At 49.4% G+C, this 16,827-nt stretch overlaps 1 protein-coding gene across 2 annotated transcripts in view; it reads left to right on the forward strand.

Moving 5' to 3' along the window:
* LOC143958866 (Fc receptor-like protein 5) overlaps positions 1-747 on the forward strand; it is a 39,819-nt gene extending 39,072 nt beyond the window's left edge. For both annotated transcript variants that reach the window (XM_077467846.1, XM_077467847.1), the window contains one exon: positions 220-747. In XM_077467846.1, the coding sequence (XP_077323972.1) occupies positions 220-311 (92 nt within the window). In that variant the 3' untranslated portion in view covers positions 312-747. The remainder of the gene's footprint in view (positions 1-219) is intronic.
* The last annotated feature ends 16,080 nt before the right edge of the window (positions 748-16,827 follow it).

Below are 16,827 nucleotides of genomic sequence, written 5' to 3' on the forward strand. Positions count from 1 at the left end.
GCGCGGCCTTTGAATCCTAGAATGGCCGCTGTCTGTCTGCTCGACACGCTGATCGGGCAGACAGACAGCGATGACTCGAGTATAAGCCGAGGGGGGCACTTTCAGCCTCAAAAAAGAGGCTGAAAATCTCGGCTTATACTCGAGTATATACGGTAAGCAACATTTTTGGTTTAAGTTCCTTCTAAATGTATGAATATTCTTTTTCCTTTTTTTTTTCAGATTCCAAGGCAGCGCTAACACAGAACATTGTTGGGCTGGCACTATATGAGTGTATATTGATAATGTCTTTCATGTTCATTTTTATCACATAACTCTATTAACAAAAAAAAAACATTAAAAAAGACATTTATAAAACACCTAATTATATATATATAATTTTTTTTATTTTATTTTTTTAAGTAGAGCTTTTTATAAATAACATTTTGCCATATATATGTTTTTTAACTGCATGAATTAGTTGTACTAAAGTGATTACGGCCTAAACCATTGTTTTAATGATTTTTTTTTGTGATAGTTTTCCTTTATATTTCTGTAAGTGAAGATTCCACCTCTCCATAAATGCCGATGCCTTATTACCTACTGGATCGCCTTGACTGTTGGATCTGCTGAGTATAGGTCGATGACATCATCATAGATCGCTCATCCTCCAATTTTCCTCCCATATTGCTGCTGCCTTTCCTTATTGTGTATTCTGTAAATTTTACATTTGTACTACAATTAAAGACCTCCGGGCAAATATAAAAACCAGACTGGAATGTGCATATTATTATTATTATTACTACTATTACACAGCTCCAACAGTTTACACAGTGCTTTACAAAAGAAAAGTGAGACAATACAGTTACAATACAATAAAATATAAGAGGGTTAAGAGGGCCCTGCTCAGAAGAGCTTACAATCTAATAGGGCGGGGCAGGTCGTACAAAAGGTTGTAACTGTTGGGAATGAGCTTAAGCCATAAGCCCTTGTACACACGGTCGGACATTCCGACAACCAAATCCGTCGGGTTTTGTCCAACGGATTTTGTCCGAAACTGTTGCATACACACGGCCGGACAAAGTTGTCGGAAAATCCGACGTGATGACGTTATTTCGTTACGACGGGAATACGTTCAGGCTAGTAGCCAATAGCTTTGGTGTAGGAATTTTATCTGAGCATGCATGGCACTTTGTCTGATCGGAATTCTCTACACATGATCGGAGTATGTCCGATCGGAGCATTTTGTCGGAAAATTTTACCAACAAGTTGGAAAACTTGGTCTGTCGGATACTCCGACGGAAACAGTCCGATGGAGACCACACACAGTCAGAATATCTGACAAAATGGTCCGATAGGACACATTCCGTCGGAATCTCCGACCGTGTGTACAAGGGCTTAAAGATTAATTGGAGGTGTGTTATGCCGCGTACACACGATCAAACAATCGGGTGGAAAAGTCCGGCAAACTCAAGTCCGCCGGACAATCCCCCCATGTGTAGCCTCAGGCGACAGCGGCGACAGAAGACCAGGCCACCGCCTGTAAAAGAGCTAGAAGAAGGCGCGGTGGCCCGGCAGAAGAACCGAAGAGGGGGACAATACCCCAGAAGTCAGAAGAAGAGGGCGGAGGCGAGGAAGAAAGCCGGGCTCCTCCGCTAGTAAAAGAGCTAGCAGAAGATAGCGGAGGAGTCCGGCGAGAAGACCCCTGAAGACAGAAGACCCCCGGAGCTGTGCAATAAACTATTTTAACCCTTGTGTGTTGTGTTTTTTTTACTTTATTTTACAGGTGAATGGGTAGGGGTACATTGTACCCCATACTCATTCACATAGGGTGGGAGGCCGGTATCCGGGGGCCCCCTTATTAAAGGGGGCTCCCGGATTCCGATAAGCCCCCCGCCCGCAGACCCCGACAACCTACGGCCAGGGTTGTTGGGAAGAGGCCCTTGTCCTCATCAACATGGCCGCGCTCGCCCCTTCCCCAAGGCACCCCCCCATGTTGAGGGCACGCGGCCTGGTACGGCTCAGGAGGGGGGGTGCTCGCTCGTCCCCCCCTTTCCTGGCCGGCCGGGTAGCGTGCTCGGACAAGGGTCTGTTGTGGACCAGGGGGGGACCCCCACGCCGTTTTTTTCAACGTTGGGGTTCCCCTTTAAGTCGATACCAGGTGGCGGGGCCAGCGGCGCATCCTTCGCGGGCCCCGCCTACCTGGAGACGGGCTCAAAATGAGCGGACTTTCCTCCGTGTGTGTGGGCGAGTCCGTTCTTTTCAAAAGTACGGCGGATAGTCCAGCGGACTTAGTATGCCGTATTAGTCGGCTGAAAAAGTGCCGTGTGTGGGCAAGTAGCCTGTTCGGAAAGTCCGGCGGACAGTCCGGCGGGAAGTCCGCTGGACTAAGTCCGCCGGATAGTCCGCTACGTGTACGCGGCATTAGGCTTCCCTGAAGACACGAGTTTTCAGGGATTGTCTGAAGGCAGCCAAGGTAGGAGACTATTATTATACAGGATAGCCGGACAGATTGAGGTACAGAGTTCCAAAGGATGGGAGAGGCTCTGGAGAAGTCCTGGAGATGAGCATGGGAAGAGGAGACAAGGGAGCTTGAGATTAGGAGGTATTGAGAGTAGGAGGTCTTGAGAAGAGCGGAGAGGACGGTTTGGGTGATATCTGGAGACAAGATTAGTGATGTAGCTCGGGGCAGAGTTGTGAATGGCTTTGTATGTTGTGGTTAGTATTTTGAACTTCGCTGGGCAATAGGGATTGGAGGAGAGGGTTGGCAAACACTGAGCGGTTGGTAAGGTGGATAAGTCTGGCAGCAGCATTCATGATAGACTGAAGATGGGCGTCCGCAGAACTTTTTCCAAGGGGGGGCATCATTTTAAGGCCACTCTTGCTCCGCCCCTTTTTGACAATCTCATGAAAATCTTTACACTGGTAATACATATGTGTTATATAACAGATAATTCATCTTCACTTTGTATTGGAAGTTACTCTGGCGGCTGTGTTCCATGCCCATATAGCCTAGAGAATGTACATCTTTTTACATTGCAATACATCTGTTGTGGCCATATTTTGATCTCATACTGTCACTGTATAGGCTGTTTTTATCAAGATAAAAATATGCCAACAACAGATGTATTGCAATGTAAAAAGATGTACATTCTCTAGGCTATATGGGCATGGTACGCAGCCACCTGAGTAACCTTGCGGACACCCATGCTTTCAAAAACCAGCCCTGGAAACAATTTCATACCAGCCTCACAGCATTATTATACCAGCCCCAGGGCCGCTGATAGGCCAGTACGACTGGCCCTGTTGTACTGGGCCCCGGCCAGCAGGGGGGCCCGGGCAACCTGAACAGAGACCTAATTAATGTTAAAAAAAATAATAATCCCCCAGCCACCTTGACTGAACACTATCTGTCTGCATACACCAAACCAACTGAACACTAGCCGTTCTTTTTACATTTTTTTTTTTTATGCCGATAGCTCAATATGCAGGGGGAGGGACTATTTTTTCTATTTCGGACACGGAAGAATGTCCTCTCCGCACCCGCTCCTCATGCTGGCTCAAGTTCCGGCCAGCGCGTCCTCTATATTGCCTTCCCTGGCGCGGAGTGATTCCTCCCCTTCTGCTCTGTTCTTCACTCGGACAGAGAAAAAGCAGAGAGACGAGCGGCGGTGGCGGAAGAAAAAAAAGAAAGGGCTTGATCTGGCATCTGACTCGCACTCCAGTCCAGACAGCAACCAGCAACAGGATGAAGGAGGAAGTGACTCCTGGGGCCCAGCTAACACAGAACACAGGTGTGTGCTTGCTTGGGGGGGTGGATTCAAGATCTACTACTACTGCAGCAGCATCTTTACATTATGCCATTGGCAACATGGGTGTCACTGTCTGCAGGTAGCACATGCGTTATGGGCAATAACGCATGCGGCATGGGTGGCACCGTTACAGCAGAATATGGCATTGGCGTCATGGGTGGCACGGTCTCTGCAGGCAGCACATGCATTATGGGCCATAACACATGTGCTGCCTGCAGAGACAGTGCCGCCCATGCCGCCAATGCCATAATCTGCTGCAGACAGTGCCACCCATGACGCTAATGCCATAACGCATGTGCTGCCTGCAGAGACAGTGCCACCCATGCCATTATGCCATTGGCAGCATGAGTGGCACTGTCTACAACACAATATGGCATGGGTGGCACTGTCTGCAGCACATTATGGCATTAGTGGCATGGGTGGCACTGTCTGCAGGTATCATGTGCTGCCTGCAGAGACCGTGCCACCCATGCCGCCAATGCCGTAATGTGCTGCAGACAGTGTCACCCATGCCGCCAATGCCATATTGTGCTGCAGACAGTGCCACCCATGCTGCGCATGCCATATTGTGTGGTAGACAGTGCCACCCATGCCGCAAATGCCGCAATGTGTAGCAGACAGTGTCACCCATGCCGCCAAAGCCATATTGTGCTGCAGACAGTGCCACCCATGCTGCCAATGGCACTTTGCCATCGGCGGCATGGGTGGCATTGTCTGAAGCACAATATGGCATTGATGGGCAGCATGGCATTGGTGCCACTGTCTGCAGCACAATATGGCATCTGGGGAAGGGCCAGGGATGGGGCTAAAGGAGGGACCAAGGGTGGAGCTAAAGGGGGGCCCCGTCAGGTAGGCTGTAGGGGGCCCCATGATTTCTATCAGCGGCCCTGACCAGCCCAACAGCATAACGTCATTATTTTCTCTGTTCATGAAAGGGAAAACCATACATTTTACCAGTTAATAGTGGTAAGTGATCAATCATCAAGGGGGACCCCAGGAACTCAGAACGTGGGGGGGACCACCTTCTACAGAAAGAATACTCGAAGGTAAGGGGGGTGGGTTACTAATATAAGGAGGAAACTAGGGGTGCACTGAATGGGTTTTTTGGTGCCGAAACCGATACCGAAAATGAAAAATACACTAGGCCGAAAACCGAAACCGATACCGAAACAACAGTCTCTGACCATCTCCTGTATTATGTCTGCAGTCTCTGACCATCTCCTGTATTATGTCTGCAGTCTCTGACCATCTCCTGTACCATGCCTGCAGTCTCTGACCATCTCCTGTACCATGCCTGCAGTCTCTGACCATCTCCTGTATTATGTCTGCAGTCTCTGACCATCTCCTGCACCATGCCTGCAGTCTCTGACCATCTCCTGCACCATGCCTGCAGTCTCTGACCATCTCCTGCACCATGCCTGCAGTCTCTGACCATCTCCTGTACCATATCCCCAGTCTCGGACCATCTCCTGTACCATGCCTGCAGTCTCTGACCATCTCCTGTACCATGCCTGCAGTCTCTGACCATCTCCTGTACCATGCCTGCAGTCTCTGACCATCTCCTGTACCATGCCTGCAGTCTCTGACCATCTCCTGTATTATGTCTGCAGTCTCTGACCATCTCCTGTATTATGTCTGCAGTCTCTGACCATCTCCTGTATTATGTCTGCAGTCTCTGACCATCTCCTGCACCATGCCTGCAGTCTCTGACCATCTCCTGTACCATGCCTGCAGTCTCTGACCATCTCCTGTACCATGCCTGCAGTCTCTGACCACCTCCTGTACCATGCCTGCAGTCTCTGACCACCTCCTGTACCATGCCTGCAGTCTCTGACCATCTCCTGTACCATGCCTGCAGTCTCTGACCATCTCCTGTATTATGTCTGCAGTCTCTGACCATCTCCTGCACCATGCCTGCAGTCTCTGACCATCTCCTGCACCATGCCTGCAGTCTCTGACCATCTCCTGCACCATGCCTGCAGTCTCTGACCATCTCCTGCACCATGCCTGCAGTCTCTGACCATCTCCTGCACCATGCCTGCAGTCTCTGACCATCTCCTGCACCATGCCTACAGTCTCTGACCATCTCCTGCACCATGCCTGCAGTCTCTGACCATCTCCTGTACCATGCCTGCAGTCTCTGACCATCTCCTGTACCATGCCAGCAGTCTCTGACCACCTCCTGTACCATGCCTGCAGTCTCTGACCATCTCCTGCACCATGCCTGCAGTCTCTGACCATATCCTGTACCATGCCTGCAGTCTCTGACCACCTCCTGTACCATGCCTGCAGTCTCTGACCATCTCCTGCACCATGCCTGCAGTCTCTGACCATCTGCTGTATGAAAATATTTTTTAAAAACAGTCATTTTCGGTATCGGTGCTGTTTCGGTATCGGTTTCGGTTTTCGGCCTAGTGTATTTTTCATTTTCGGTATCGGTTTCGGCACCAAAAAACCCATTCAGTGCACCCCTAGTTTCCTCCTTATATTAGTAACCCACCCCCCTTACCTTCGAGTATTCTTTCTGTAGAAGGTGGTCCCCCCCACGTTCTGAGTTCCTGGGGTCCCCCTTGATGATTGATCACTTACCACTATTAACTGGTAAAATGTATGGTTTTCCCTTTCATGAACAGAGAAAATAATGACGTTATGCTGTTGGGCTGGTATAATAATGCTGTGAGGCTGGTATGAAATTGTTTCCAGGGCTGGTTTTTGAAAGCATGGGTGTCCGCAAGGTTACTCAGGTGGCTGCGTACCATGCCCATATAGCCTAGAGAATGTACATCTTTTTACATTGCAATACATCTGTTGTTGGCATATTTTTATCTTGATAAAAACAGCCTATACAGTGACAGTATGAGATCAAAATATGGCCACAACAGATGTATTGCAATGTAAAAAGATGTACATTCTCTAGGCTATATGGGCATGGAACACAGCCGCCAGAGTAACTTCCAATACAAAGTGAAGATGAATTATCTGTTATATAACACATATGTATTACCAGTGTAAAGATTTTCATGAGATTGTCAAAAAGGGGCGGAGCAAGAGTGGCCTTAAAATGATGCCCCCCCTTGGAAAAAGTTCTGCGGACGCCCATCTTCAGTCTATCATGAATGCTGCTGCCAGACTTATCCACCTTACCAACCGCTCAGTGTTTGCCAACCCTCTCCTCCAATCCCTATTGCCCAGCGAAGTTCAAAATACTAACCACAACATACAAAGCCATTCACAACTCTGCCCCGAGCTACATCACTAATCTTGTCTCCAGATATCACCCAAACCGTCCTCTCCGCTCTTCTCAAGACCTCCTACTCTCAATACCTCCTAATCTCAAGCTCCCTTGTCTCCTCTTCCCATGCTCATCTCCAGGACTTCTCCAGAGCCTCTCCCATCCTTTGGAACTCTGTACCTCAATCTGTCCGGCTATCCTGTATAATAATAGTCTCCTACCTTGGCTGCCTTCAGACAATCCCTGAAAACTCGTGTCTTCAGGGAAGCCTAATGCCGCGTACACGTAGCGGACTATCCGGCGGACTTAGTCCAGCGGACTTCCCGCCGGACTGTCCGCCGGACTTTCCGAACAGGCATGGTACAGGAGGTGGTCAGAGACTGCAGGCATGGTACAGGAGATGGTCAGAGACTGCAGGCATGGTACAGGAGATGGTCAGAGACTGCAGGCATGGTGCAGGAGATGGTCAGAGACTGCAGGCATGGTGCAGGAGATGGTCAGAGACTGCAGGCATGGTGCAGGAGATGGTCAGAGACTGCAGGCATGGTGCAGGAGATGGTCAGAGACTGCAGGCATGGTGCAGGAGATGGTCAGAGACTGCAGGCATGGTGCAGGAGATGGTCAGAGACTGCAGACATAATACAGGAGATGGTCAGAGACTGCAGGCATGGTACAGGAGATGGTCAGAGACTGCAGGCATGGTACAGGAGGTGGTCAGAGACTGCAGGCATGGTACAGGAGATGGTCAGAGACTGCAGGCATGGTACAGGAGATGGTCAGAGACTGCAGGCATGGTGCAGGAGATGGTCAGAGACTGCAGGCATGGTGCAGGAGATGGTCAGAGACTGCAGGCATGGTGCAGGAGATGGTCAGAGACTGCAGGCATGGTGCAGGAGATGGTCAGAGACTGCAGGCATGGTGCAGGAGATGGTCAGAGACTGCAGACATAATACAGGAGATGGTCAGAGACTGCAGGCATGGTACAGGAGATGGTCAGAGACTGCAGGCATGGTACAGGAGGTGGTCAGAGACTGCAGGCATGGTACAGGAGATGGTCAGAGACTGCAGGCATGGTACAGGAGATGGTCAGAGACTGCAGGCATGGTGCAGGAGATGGTCAGAGACTGCAGGCATGGTGCAGGAGATGGTCAGAGACTGCAGGCATGGTGCAGGAGATGGTCAGAGACTGCAGACATAATACAGGAGATGGTCAGAGACTGCAGGCATGGTACAGGAGATGGTCAGAGACTGCAGGCATGGTACAGGAGATGGTCAGAGACTGCAGACATAATACAGGAGATGGTCAGAGACTGCAGACATAATACAGGAGATGGTCAGAGACTGCAGACATAATACAGGAGATGGTCAGAGACTGCAGGCATGGTACAGGAGATGGTCAGAGACTGCAGGCATGGTGCAGGAGATGGTCAGAGACTGCAGACATAATACAGGAGATGGTCAGAGACTGCAGGCATGGTACAGGAGATGGTCAGAGACTGCAGGCATGGTACAGGAGATGGTCAGAGACTGCAGACATAATACAGGAGATGGTCAGAGACTGCAGACATAATACAGGAGATGGTCAGAGACTGCAGACATAATACAGGAGATGGTCAGAGACTGCAGGCATGGTACAGGAGATGGTCAGAGACTGCAGGCATGGTACAGGAGATGGTCAGAGACTGCAGGCATGGTACAGGAGATGGTCAGAGACTGCAGGCATGGTACAGGAGATGGTCCGAGACTGGGGATATGGTACAGGAGATGGTCAGAGACTGCAGGCATGGTGCAGGAGATGGTCAGAGACTGCAGGCATGGTGCAGGAGATGGTCAGAGACTGCAGGCATGGTGCAGGAGATGGTCAGAGACTGCAGACATAATACAGGAGATGGTCAGAGACTGCAGGCATGGTACAGGAGATGGTCAGAGACTGCAGGCATGGTACAGGAGATGGTCAGAGACTGCAGACATAATACAGGAGATGGTCAGAGACTGCAGACATAATACAGGAGATGGTCAGAGACTGCAGACATAATACAGGAGATGGTCAGAGACTGCAGGCATGGTACAGGAGATGGTCAGAGACTGCAGGCATGGTACAGGAGATGGTCAGAGACTGCAGGCATGGTACAGGAGATGGTCAGAGACTGCAGGCATGGTACAGGAGATGGTCTGAGACTGGGGATATGGTACAGGAGATGGTCAGAGACTGCAGGCATGGTGCAGGAGATGGTCAGAGACTGCAGGCATGGTGCAGGAGATGGTCAGAGACTGCAGGCATGGTGCAGGAGACGGTCAGAGACTGCAGGCATGGTGCAGGAGATGGTCAGAGACTGCAGGCATGGTGCAGGAGATGGTCAGAGACTGCAGACATAATACAGGAGATGGTCAGAGACTGCAGGCATGGTACAGGAGATGGTCAGAGACTGCAGGCATGGTACAGGAGATGGTCAGAGACTGCAGACATAATACAGGAGATGGTCAGAGACTGCAGACATAATACAGGAGATGGTCAGAGACTGCAGGCATGGTACAGGAGATGGTCAGAGACTGCAGGCATGGTACAGGAGATGGTCAGAGACTGCAGGCATGGTACAGGAGATGGTCAGAGACTGCAGGCATGGTACAGGAGATGGTCCGAGACTGGGGATATGGTACAGGAGCTGGTCAGAGACTGCAGGCATGGTGCAGGAGATCAAAGCAGCCTCACCAGTTCCCCTCAGATGCAGCCTGCCTGATAAAAATACATGCACAGTGTTTTCCATGTATTCCAATGGCTGTAGTTCACACGATGCAGTCAGTTTCCGGTGCGGAAACTGACTGCATGGTGTGAACTATAGCCATTGGAAGACATGGAAAACACTGTGCATGCATTTTGTGCAAAAAAAAAAAAAAAGCACACGGAACTGCATCTGGTGTGAACTGGCCCCAAGCAAGCTACCTGGTTCCGTTCCAACAGACTTCTATTGGGAATGATCATATCGTTACCTCTACTAGCAATAACTTAACCCTTCCCCATTCTATCACATGGAGATAAAAACCTAGCTGGGTCAAAATCAAGATTATTATAATTGTTTTATATGGTCAATAAAGTGAGTACAGCCTTTGTCCTGTGACCTGGTGTTATATAGACATTCAAGTGGCCAGAGGTAGATAGTCTCAGAGGCAAACAAATTACTTTTGGATGCAGCAGCACTGTGGGCACAAAAAACTTGATTTAGCTGCGGACAAAACTCTGCAATGCTTGCCCTGGGCACACTCTTTCCCCCTTATGCAGCTTGCCAGTGTCTAAATGCAGCCTCACCCATGCCCGGATCTGTGCGGTGATCTCCGTGTGTCACGGAGCTGTGCATTGAATTGCCCGGGCGGCTGCAGTAACAATGTCCCGCCTCCTGTAATCACGTCACGCTGATTCAATGTCCCGCCATTGGATCAGTGCAGGGCCGCTGATAGAAATCATGGGGCCCCATACAGCCTACCTGACGGGGCCCCATTGACCCCGCCCACAACCCATCCTGGCTCCGCCCATAACCCCACCCCTGCCTCCACGCTGTCAGGGCAGGAGGCAGGAGCTGGAACATTTAACATTTACAGCGCCCCACCAATCATAACTGCATCTGAATGGGAGAGATGTCAGTGTTTTGACATCTGTGCCCATTCAGTTTGTGTCTTCATACGGAGCTTTCAATCAGGTCTGCATGAAAAAGGACCTAATTGCAAAGCTTGGGTGAAAGGTTATGAAAGGAGATTGGTTTGGGGGTGGTAAAAATGCAGCTTGGCTATGTATTTTTACTGTCCCTTCCCCCATCACATGTGTAAAAGTAGCATCTCACTATGTGCTCATGGTCATTATCATTATGATGATCAGGGCACAGTAGGTGCTGTATGGCTCTGTCAGTGTAACATGACTGTGTGATGCTGACTTTGTTATGGCTGTGCTGAGTTATAGTCTGTAACACACAGTACAGTCATATATCAGGAAAGTCAGCACCACACAGTCATGTTACACTGACAGAGCCATACAGCACCTACTGTGCCCTGATCATCATAATGATAATAACCATGAGCACACAGAGTCTAGGGACTGCGTGTGTGTGCAGGGGACTGCTTGCCTGTGCACCACTGCCATTGTCCAGATTACTCCTGCTGCTCTGTCTGTCTCAGCCGTCCCAGTGATAAGTCCCTCAAGCTGCAGCACTTACTGGATGAAGGGAGCCGTATAACAGTAATATCCATCCGCCGGAGAGGCATACAGTGAGCAGGAAGAACTTTAGTTTGTGCAGGTATACTGAGAGCAGCATGCGGCATGGAATTGTATCCCTGCACCCGAAAATGGAAAAAAAGTCCCTCTTCTGCTTTCACCTCCTGGGCCCCTCTGGTAACCTGATGGGGCCCAGGAAATGAATATATATTCCTTATATATGTTAGTAATCAAGTGGGTGCAGATTAATATAGTTATTTCGTTTTTTTTTTTTTTTTTTTTTTTTTTTTTAGCTAGAAGTTAAAAGCTGCTCGGGCCCCCCCTGCTGGCCGGGCCCGGTACAACAGGGCTGGTTGTACTGCCCTATCAGCGGCCCTGGATCAGTGTACCGTCTGTCACAGGAGGTGGGACATTGTTACTGCAGCCGCCCAGGCAATTCAATGTACAGCTCCGTGACACACGGAGATCACCGCACTGTCGGGCGGGAGGAAAGGAGGACAGAGCACTGGGGACGGGCAAGGAAAACACCAATGGGCGGCACCAGGGGGCGGAGCCATGCACAGACCCCGCCCCCATTTTCGGCCCCATTATCGGCAAGATTTTCCTTTCGGCATTTTGCCGAAAACACCATTTTCGGCCGATATGTTTCGGCGGCCGAAATTTCGGTGCATCCCTAGAGGAAACCCTTTATATCAGTGCCCCTTACATTATCGTATTCACTCTCCCCTTACATCAGTGACCCCCCCCCCCCCCCCGACTGGCCTGGCGGTGCTTTCACTCTCAGGTGCACTGTGCAGGGCTCAGTCAGTCGGCTCCAGCTTGGTGGCTCTGGTTTTATCCTATAGTCTACTGTCCACAGTCCACACAAGTCTGACTTCTCCCATGACCCCCATCCTGGCGGTGCTCCCACTCTTGACTCCTCTCCAGACTCCCTCAGAGACTGCAGACATGCTACAGGAGATGGTCAGAGACTGCAAACTTGATGCAAGAGCTCAATGCAGCCTCACCAGTGCCCATCAAATGCAGCCTCACCAGTGCCCACCAATGCAGCCTCACTGTGTCCATCAAATGCAGCCTCACTATGTCCATCAAATGCAGCCTCACTATGTCCATCAAATACAGCCTCACTGTGTCCATCAAATGCAACTTTACTGTGCCGTGAATGCAGCCTCACTGTGTCCATCATTGCAGCCCCTCCTGTGCCCCATGTGCCAGTCTGCAGTCCCTGTCTGTGGGAAGGTGTTTTATTGATGCTTGGTACGGTAACTTGCATGCCAGCAGGATATCCATGATGGCCAGCAGCAGGCAGGGTCTGTTCTCGTTTTGGATGGGGACGGTGCTCCTTCCAGAGGATCTGTTTGCTGTGAGATGAAGTGGTCCCTGGCCACCTGGACCTTCAGCTGTCCTCTTTTTCCAGCCCCAGTCAGCCTGCCCTCTAATCCTGGGGAAGTGGAGAGCACTGGGTGGGAGTTGGAGAGAAGGGGGAGCAAAGAGTACTGGCGGAGTTGGAGAACACATGGGTGGGGGCAAAGAGCGAGGGGGGGTGGAGATCACAGGGGTGGGGAGCAGAGAGTGCTGGGGGGGAAACTTGAGAGCACGGGGGGGCAATAAGAACAGGAGTAGAGAGCACGGTAAGATAAAAATTACAACCGCACTCTCCCATAGGATAAACTCTAGCAAAATTCAACCACCATCCAATGCGACTACTAAAATAAGAAAAATAATAAGAAGCAAATAAAAAAATCAATCGTGATACATATACAAAATTAATACGCATACAGTGTATAAATAATTTCACTCAAATTATTGAATAAATATTAAATATCAAATAAAAAATAGATGGACAAATTCATTGATATGTCAAATAAATAAATATAAGCATAATATAAACATAAATATAACTCATATAATAAATAAACTCATACAGTGCTTAAAGAGAGAAAAGTGCAAACATCAATAAAAAATAAGCAAACGTGCCCAATAAAGTGTTCTCAAAAGAAAGAAAAATAAGTGCAACAGTCCATTGGATTGAAGATATTCCTCCAGCTAGATCCTTCATAGAGTATAGGCTTCCTTCACCACCAGACAGTACATCTCCGGAGGTAATCAGTACCAGGATGGCACAGGGTGACTTAGACAAGGACTTCTGGGTTCCGTGTGCCCTCCCGTCACAATATGATTGTAAATTTCTTGTGCTTGTGCATAAGACATTTCCGGGATGTTTCATGTGTTTTTTTAGGGCATGTTTAGGGGCATGGCATGGTAGGTTATGGATTGAGTGATGCACTGGTGGTGAATAAGCCTGGTTCAAAAGTTTGAGGCCAAGCCTACATGTGCGAACCTGAGTAATGAGTAGGGTGCAACGGATCGGCACTGATCCATGATCCAAACGGGTCACCACGTTTGGATCGGCACACACACACACACACACCGTGATTCTTTGGAGTGCTATGCGGTCTTGGCCTTAGGAAAGGCTGCAGCTTCGGCCTAGTTCTGGAGCGGGCCGGGCATCTTAGTGCACCTGTCGGCATTTAGAATGTGATTGCTCCATCAAATGACGGAGCGAACACCTGTTAAAAGAAAAAACTAGCGTCATGATGACGTTGGTTCCTCTCTCCCCTCTCTGTACAGATCTGTACAGTGGAGGGTAGAAATCGGATGGCAGCAGCGCTGTGGGATGCATCTGTAGTGCCCACAGCACTGCTCTGTGAGAATTGCAGTCTCACAGACATCCCTTCATACTCAGCCAATACCCTGCCATACCCTGCAATACTGGGTAATACCCAGCCATGCTAGGCAATACACAGCCATACCCATCCATTTTCAGCCAATATTACAGAGGGGGGAGATGACGTGGATATTACAGTGGGGACTATATTTTGGTGGAATTTGCACAGGTTTTTGCAAATTCAATTATTATTTGCTGATCTGAAAAATTATCTGATACGTGACTCCGATCCGAGGAACAATCCCATCCATGAGTTTTTTGATCCGTTGCACCCCTAGTATTGAGATGACGTATGTTTACAGATAATGATATGTGTTTTCAGTAGTGTGTGTGTGTGTGTGTGTGTGTGTGTGTGTGTGTGTGTGTGTGTGTGTGTGTGTGTGTATATAGATAATATAATGAATAAATAGCAGGACGCGTTTTTATATACTATACTATATTTTATTTATCGGCGTATAACACGCACCCCAAGTTTAGGAGGGAAGTTTAAGGAAAAAAACTTTTAGGAGGCAAGTTTAAGGAAAAAAACTTACATTTTAAATGCCTTTCAATGTAGCCTTCCACTGTCCCCCTGCAACCCTACACTGTTCTCCTGCAGCCCTACACTGTCCCCCTGCAACCCTACACTGTTCTCCTGCAGCCCTACACTGTCCCCCTGCAACCCTACACTGTCCCCCTGCAGCCCTACACTGTCCCCCTGCAACCCTACACTGTTCTCCTGCAGCCCTACACTGTTCTCCTGCAGCCCTACACTGTTCTCCTGCAGCCCTACACTGTTCTCCTGCAGCCCTACACTGTTCTCCTGCAGCCCTACACTGTTCTCCTGCAGCCCTATACTGTTCTCCTGCAGCCCTACACTGTCCCCCTGCAACCCTACACTGTTCTCCTGCAGCTCTACACTGTCCCCCTGCAACCCTACACTGTTCTCCTGCAGCCCTACACTGTTCTCCTGCAGCCCTACACTGCTCTCCTGCAGCCCTACACTGTTCTCCTGCAGCCCTACACTGTTCTCCTGCAGCCCTACACTGTCCCCCTGCAACCCTACACTGTTCTCCTGCAGCCCTACACTGTCCCCCTGCAACCCTACACTGTTCTCCTGCAGCCCTACACTGTTCTCCTGCAGCCCTACACTGTCCCCCTGCAGCCCTACACTGTCCCCCTGCAGCCCTACACTGTCCCCCTGCAGCCCTACACTGTTCTCCTGCAGCGCTACACTGTTCTCCTGCAGCCCTACACTGTCCCCCTGCAGCCCTACACTGTCCCCCTGCAGCCTTCCACAAAATTGCAGTATGGTTAGTTTTAAATTTACCGCTGCCGCCATCTTCGGCTCCTCCCGCCGCTGCCGTCAAGATCTTCAGCTCCTCCCGCCGCCGCCGTCGAGATCTTCGGCTCCTCCCGCCGCCGACATAGACCGAGCCGAGCCGAGGGTACTCGTCTACTCGGCTCTGCTCGCAGTAACGCCCCCGTCCCTTTGTCCTGGCTCCTGTGATGGACACAACACCGGGCCAATGGCGGGACGTAAAGGCTAGGAGGCGGGACTGGGCATGACTGAGAGCGGAGCCGAGTACACAGTACACTCGGCTCAGCTCGGTAAATGTCGGCGGCGCTACACAGTCGGTGGGGGGGGGATCGGCGTATAACACGCACCCATGATTTTCCCCCTATTTTAAGGGGAAAAAAGTATGTGTTATACGCCGATAAATACGGTAGGCACATATAGGGTAATATATAAAAAATTAAAGATTAGGAATAAATAGCAGGACGCATTGTTATTTTGCCACACATAGGTTAATATAGAAATAAATACATTTTGGGAATTAATATTAAATATAAAACATAAATAAATAAAGATTAGTAATAAAAAGCAGGACGCATTGTTGTATGAGCACAGGTAGGGTAATATATAAATAAATAAATATTGGGAATACCGTAAATAACAAATATTAAAAAGAAAAAAAGAAAGATTAGGATTAAATAGCAGGACGCATTGTTATATAGGCACACATAGGGGAATATATAACAAAATCAATAATAATTCAGAACAAATTTGAAATATGTTAAAAACATAAAATATAGGATTATGACTCAATAGCAGGAGGCATTGTTGTGTAGTGACAGGTTGTTATAAGAACATAGAAGCATCCCCCTTTATAACCGCCCCACACACTGGCCCTTCCGTTATTATTTTTTTTGGTCAAAAACGATGGCTATCGAAAAGTGTCCGGTGCAAATTACGCATGCGCCGCATTCGTTAGTTTTTTTCTTGATTCTCACCGCACCACAGAAAGACAGACAATAGGAGGTCCCATCCTCATCACCGCCCACACTGCATGGCTATCAGAAAGTGTCAGTTTGAACTGCGCATGCGTCATGTGCCCTTATCACCGCCCACACTGCATGGCTATCAGAAAGTGTCCATTTGGAACTGCGCATGCGTCATGTGCCCTTATCACCGCCCACACTGCATGACTATCATAAAGTGTCCATTTGGAACTGCGCATGCGTCATGTGCCCTTATCACCGCCCACACTGCATGACTATCATAAAGTGTCCATTTGGAACTGCGCATGCGTCATGTGCCCTTATCACCGCCCACACTGCATGACTATCAGAAAGTGTCCATTTGGAACTGCGCATGCGTCATGTGCCCTTATCACCGCCCACACTGCATGACTATCATAAAGTGTCCATTTGGAACTGCGCATGCGTCATGTGCCCTTATCACCGCCCACACTGCATGACTATCAGAAAGTGTCCGTTTGAACTGCGCATGCGTCATGTGCCCTTATCACCGCCCACACTGCATGACTATCAGAAAGTGTCCATTTGGAACTGCGCATGCGTCATGTGCCCTTATCACCGCCCACACTGTATGACT

This window comes from Lithobates pipiens, unplaced genomic scaffold (assembly GCF_037356315.1).
Source record: "Lithobates pipiens isolate NorthernLeopardFrog02 unplaced genomic scaffold, aLitPip1_a1.2 Scaffold_62, whole genome shotgun sequence".
NCBI lineage: Eukaryota > Metazoa > Chordata > Amphibia > Anura > Ranidae > Lithobates > Lithobates pipiens.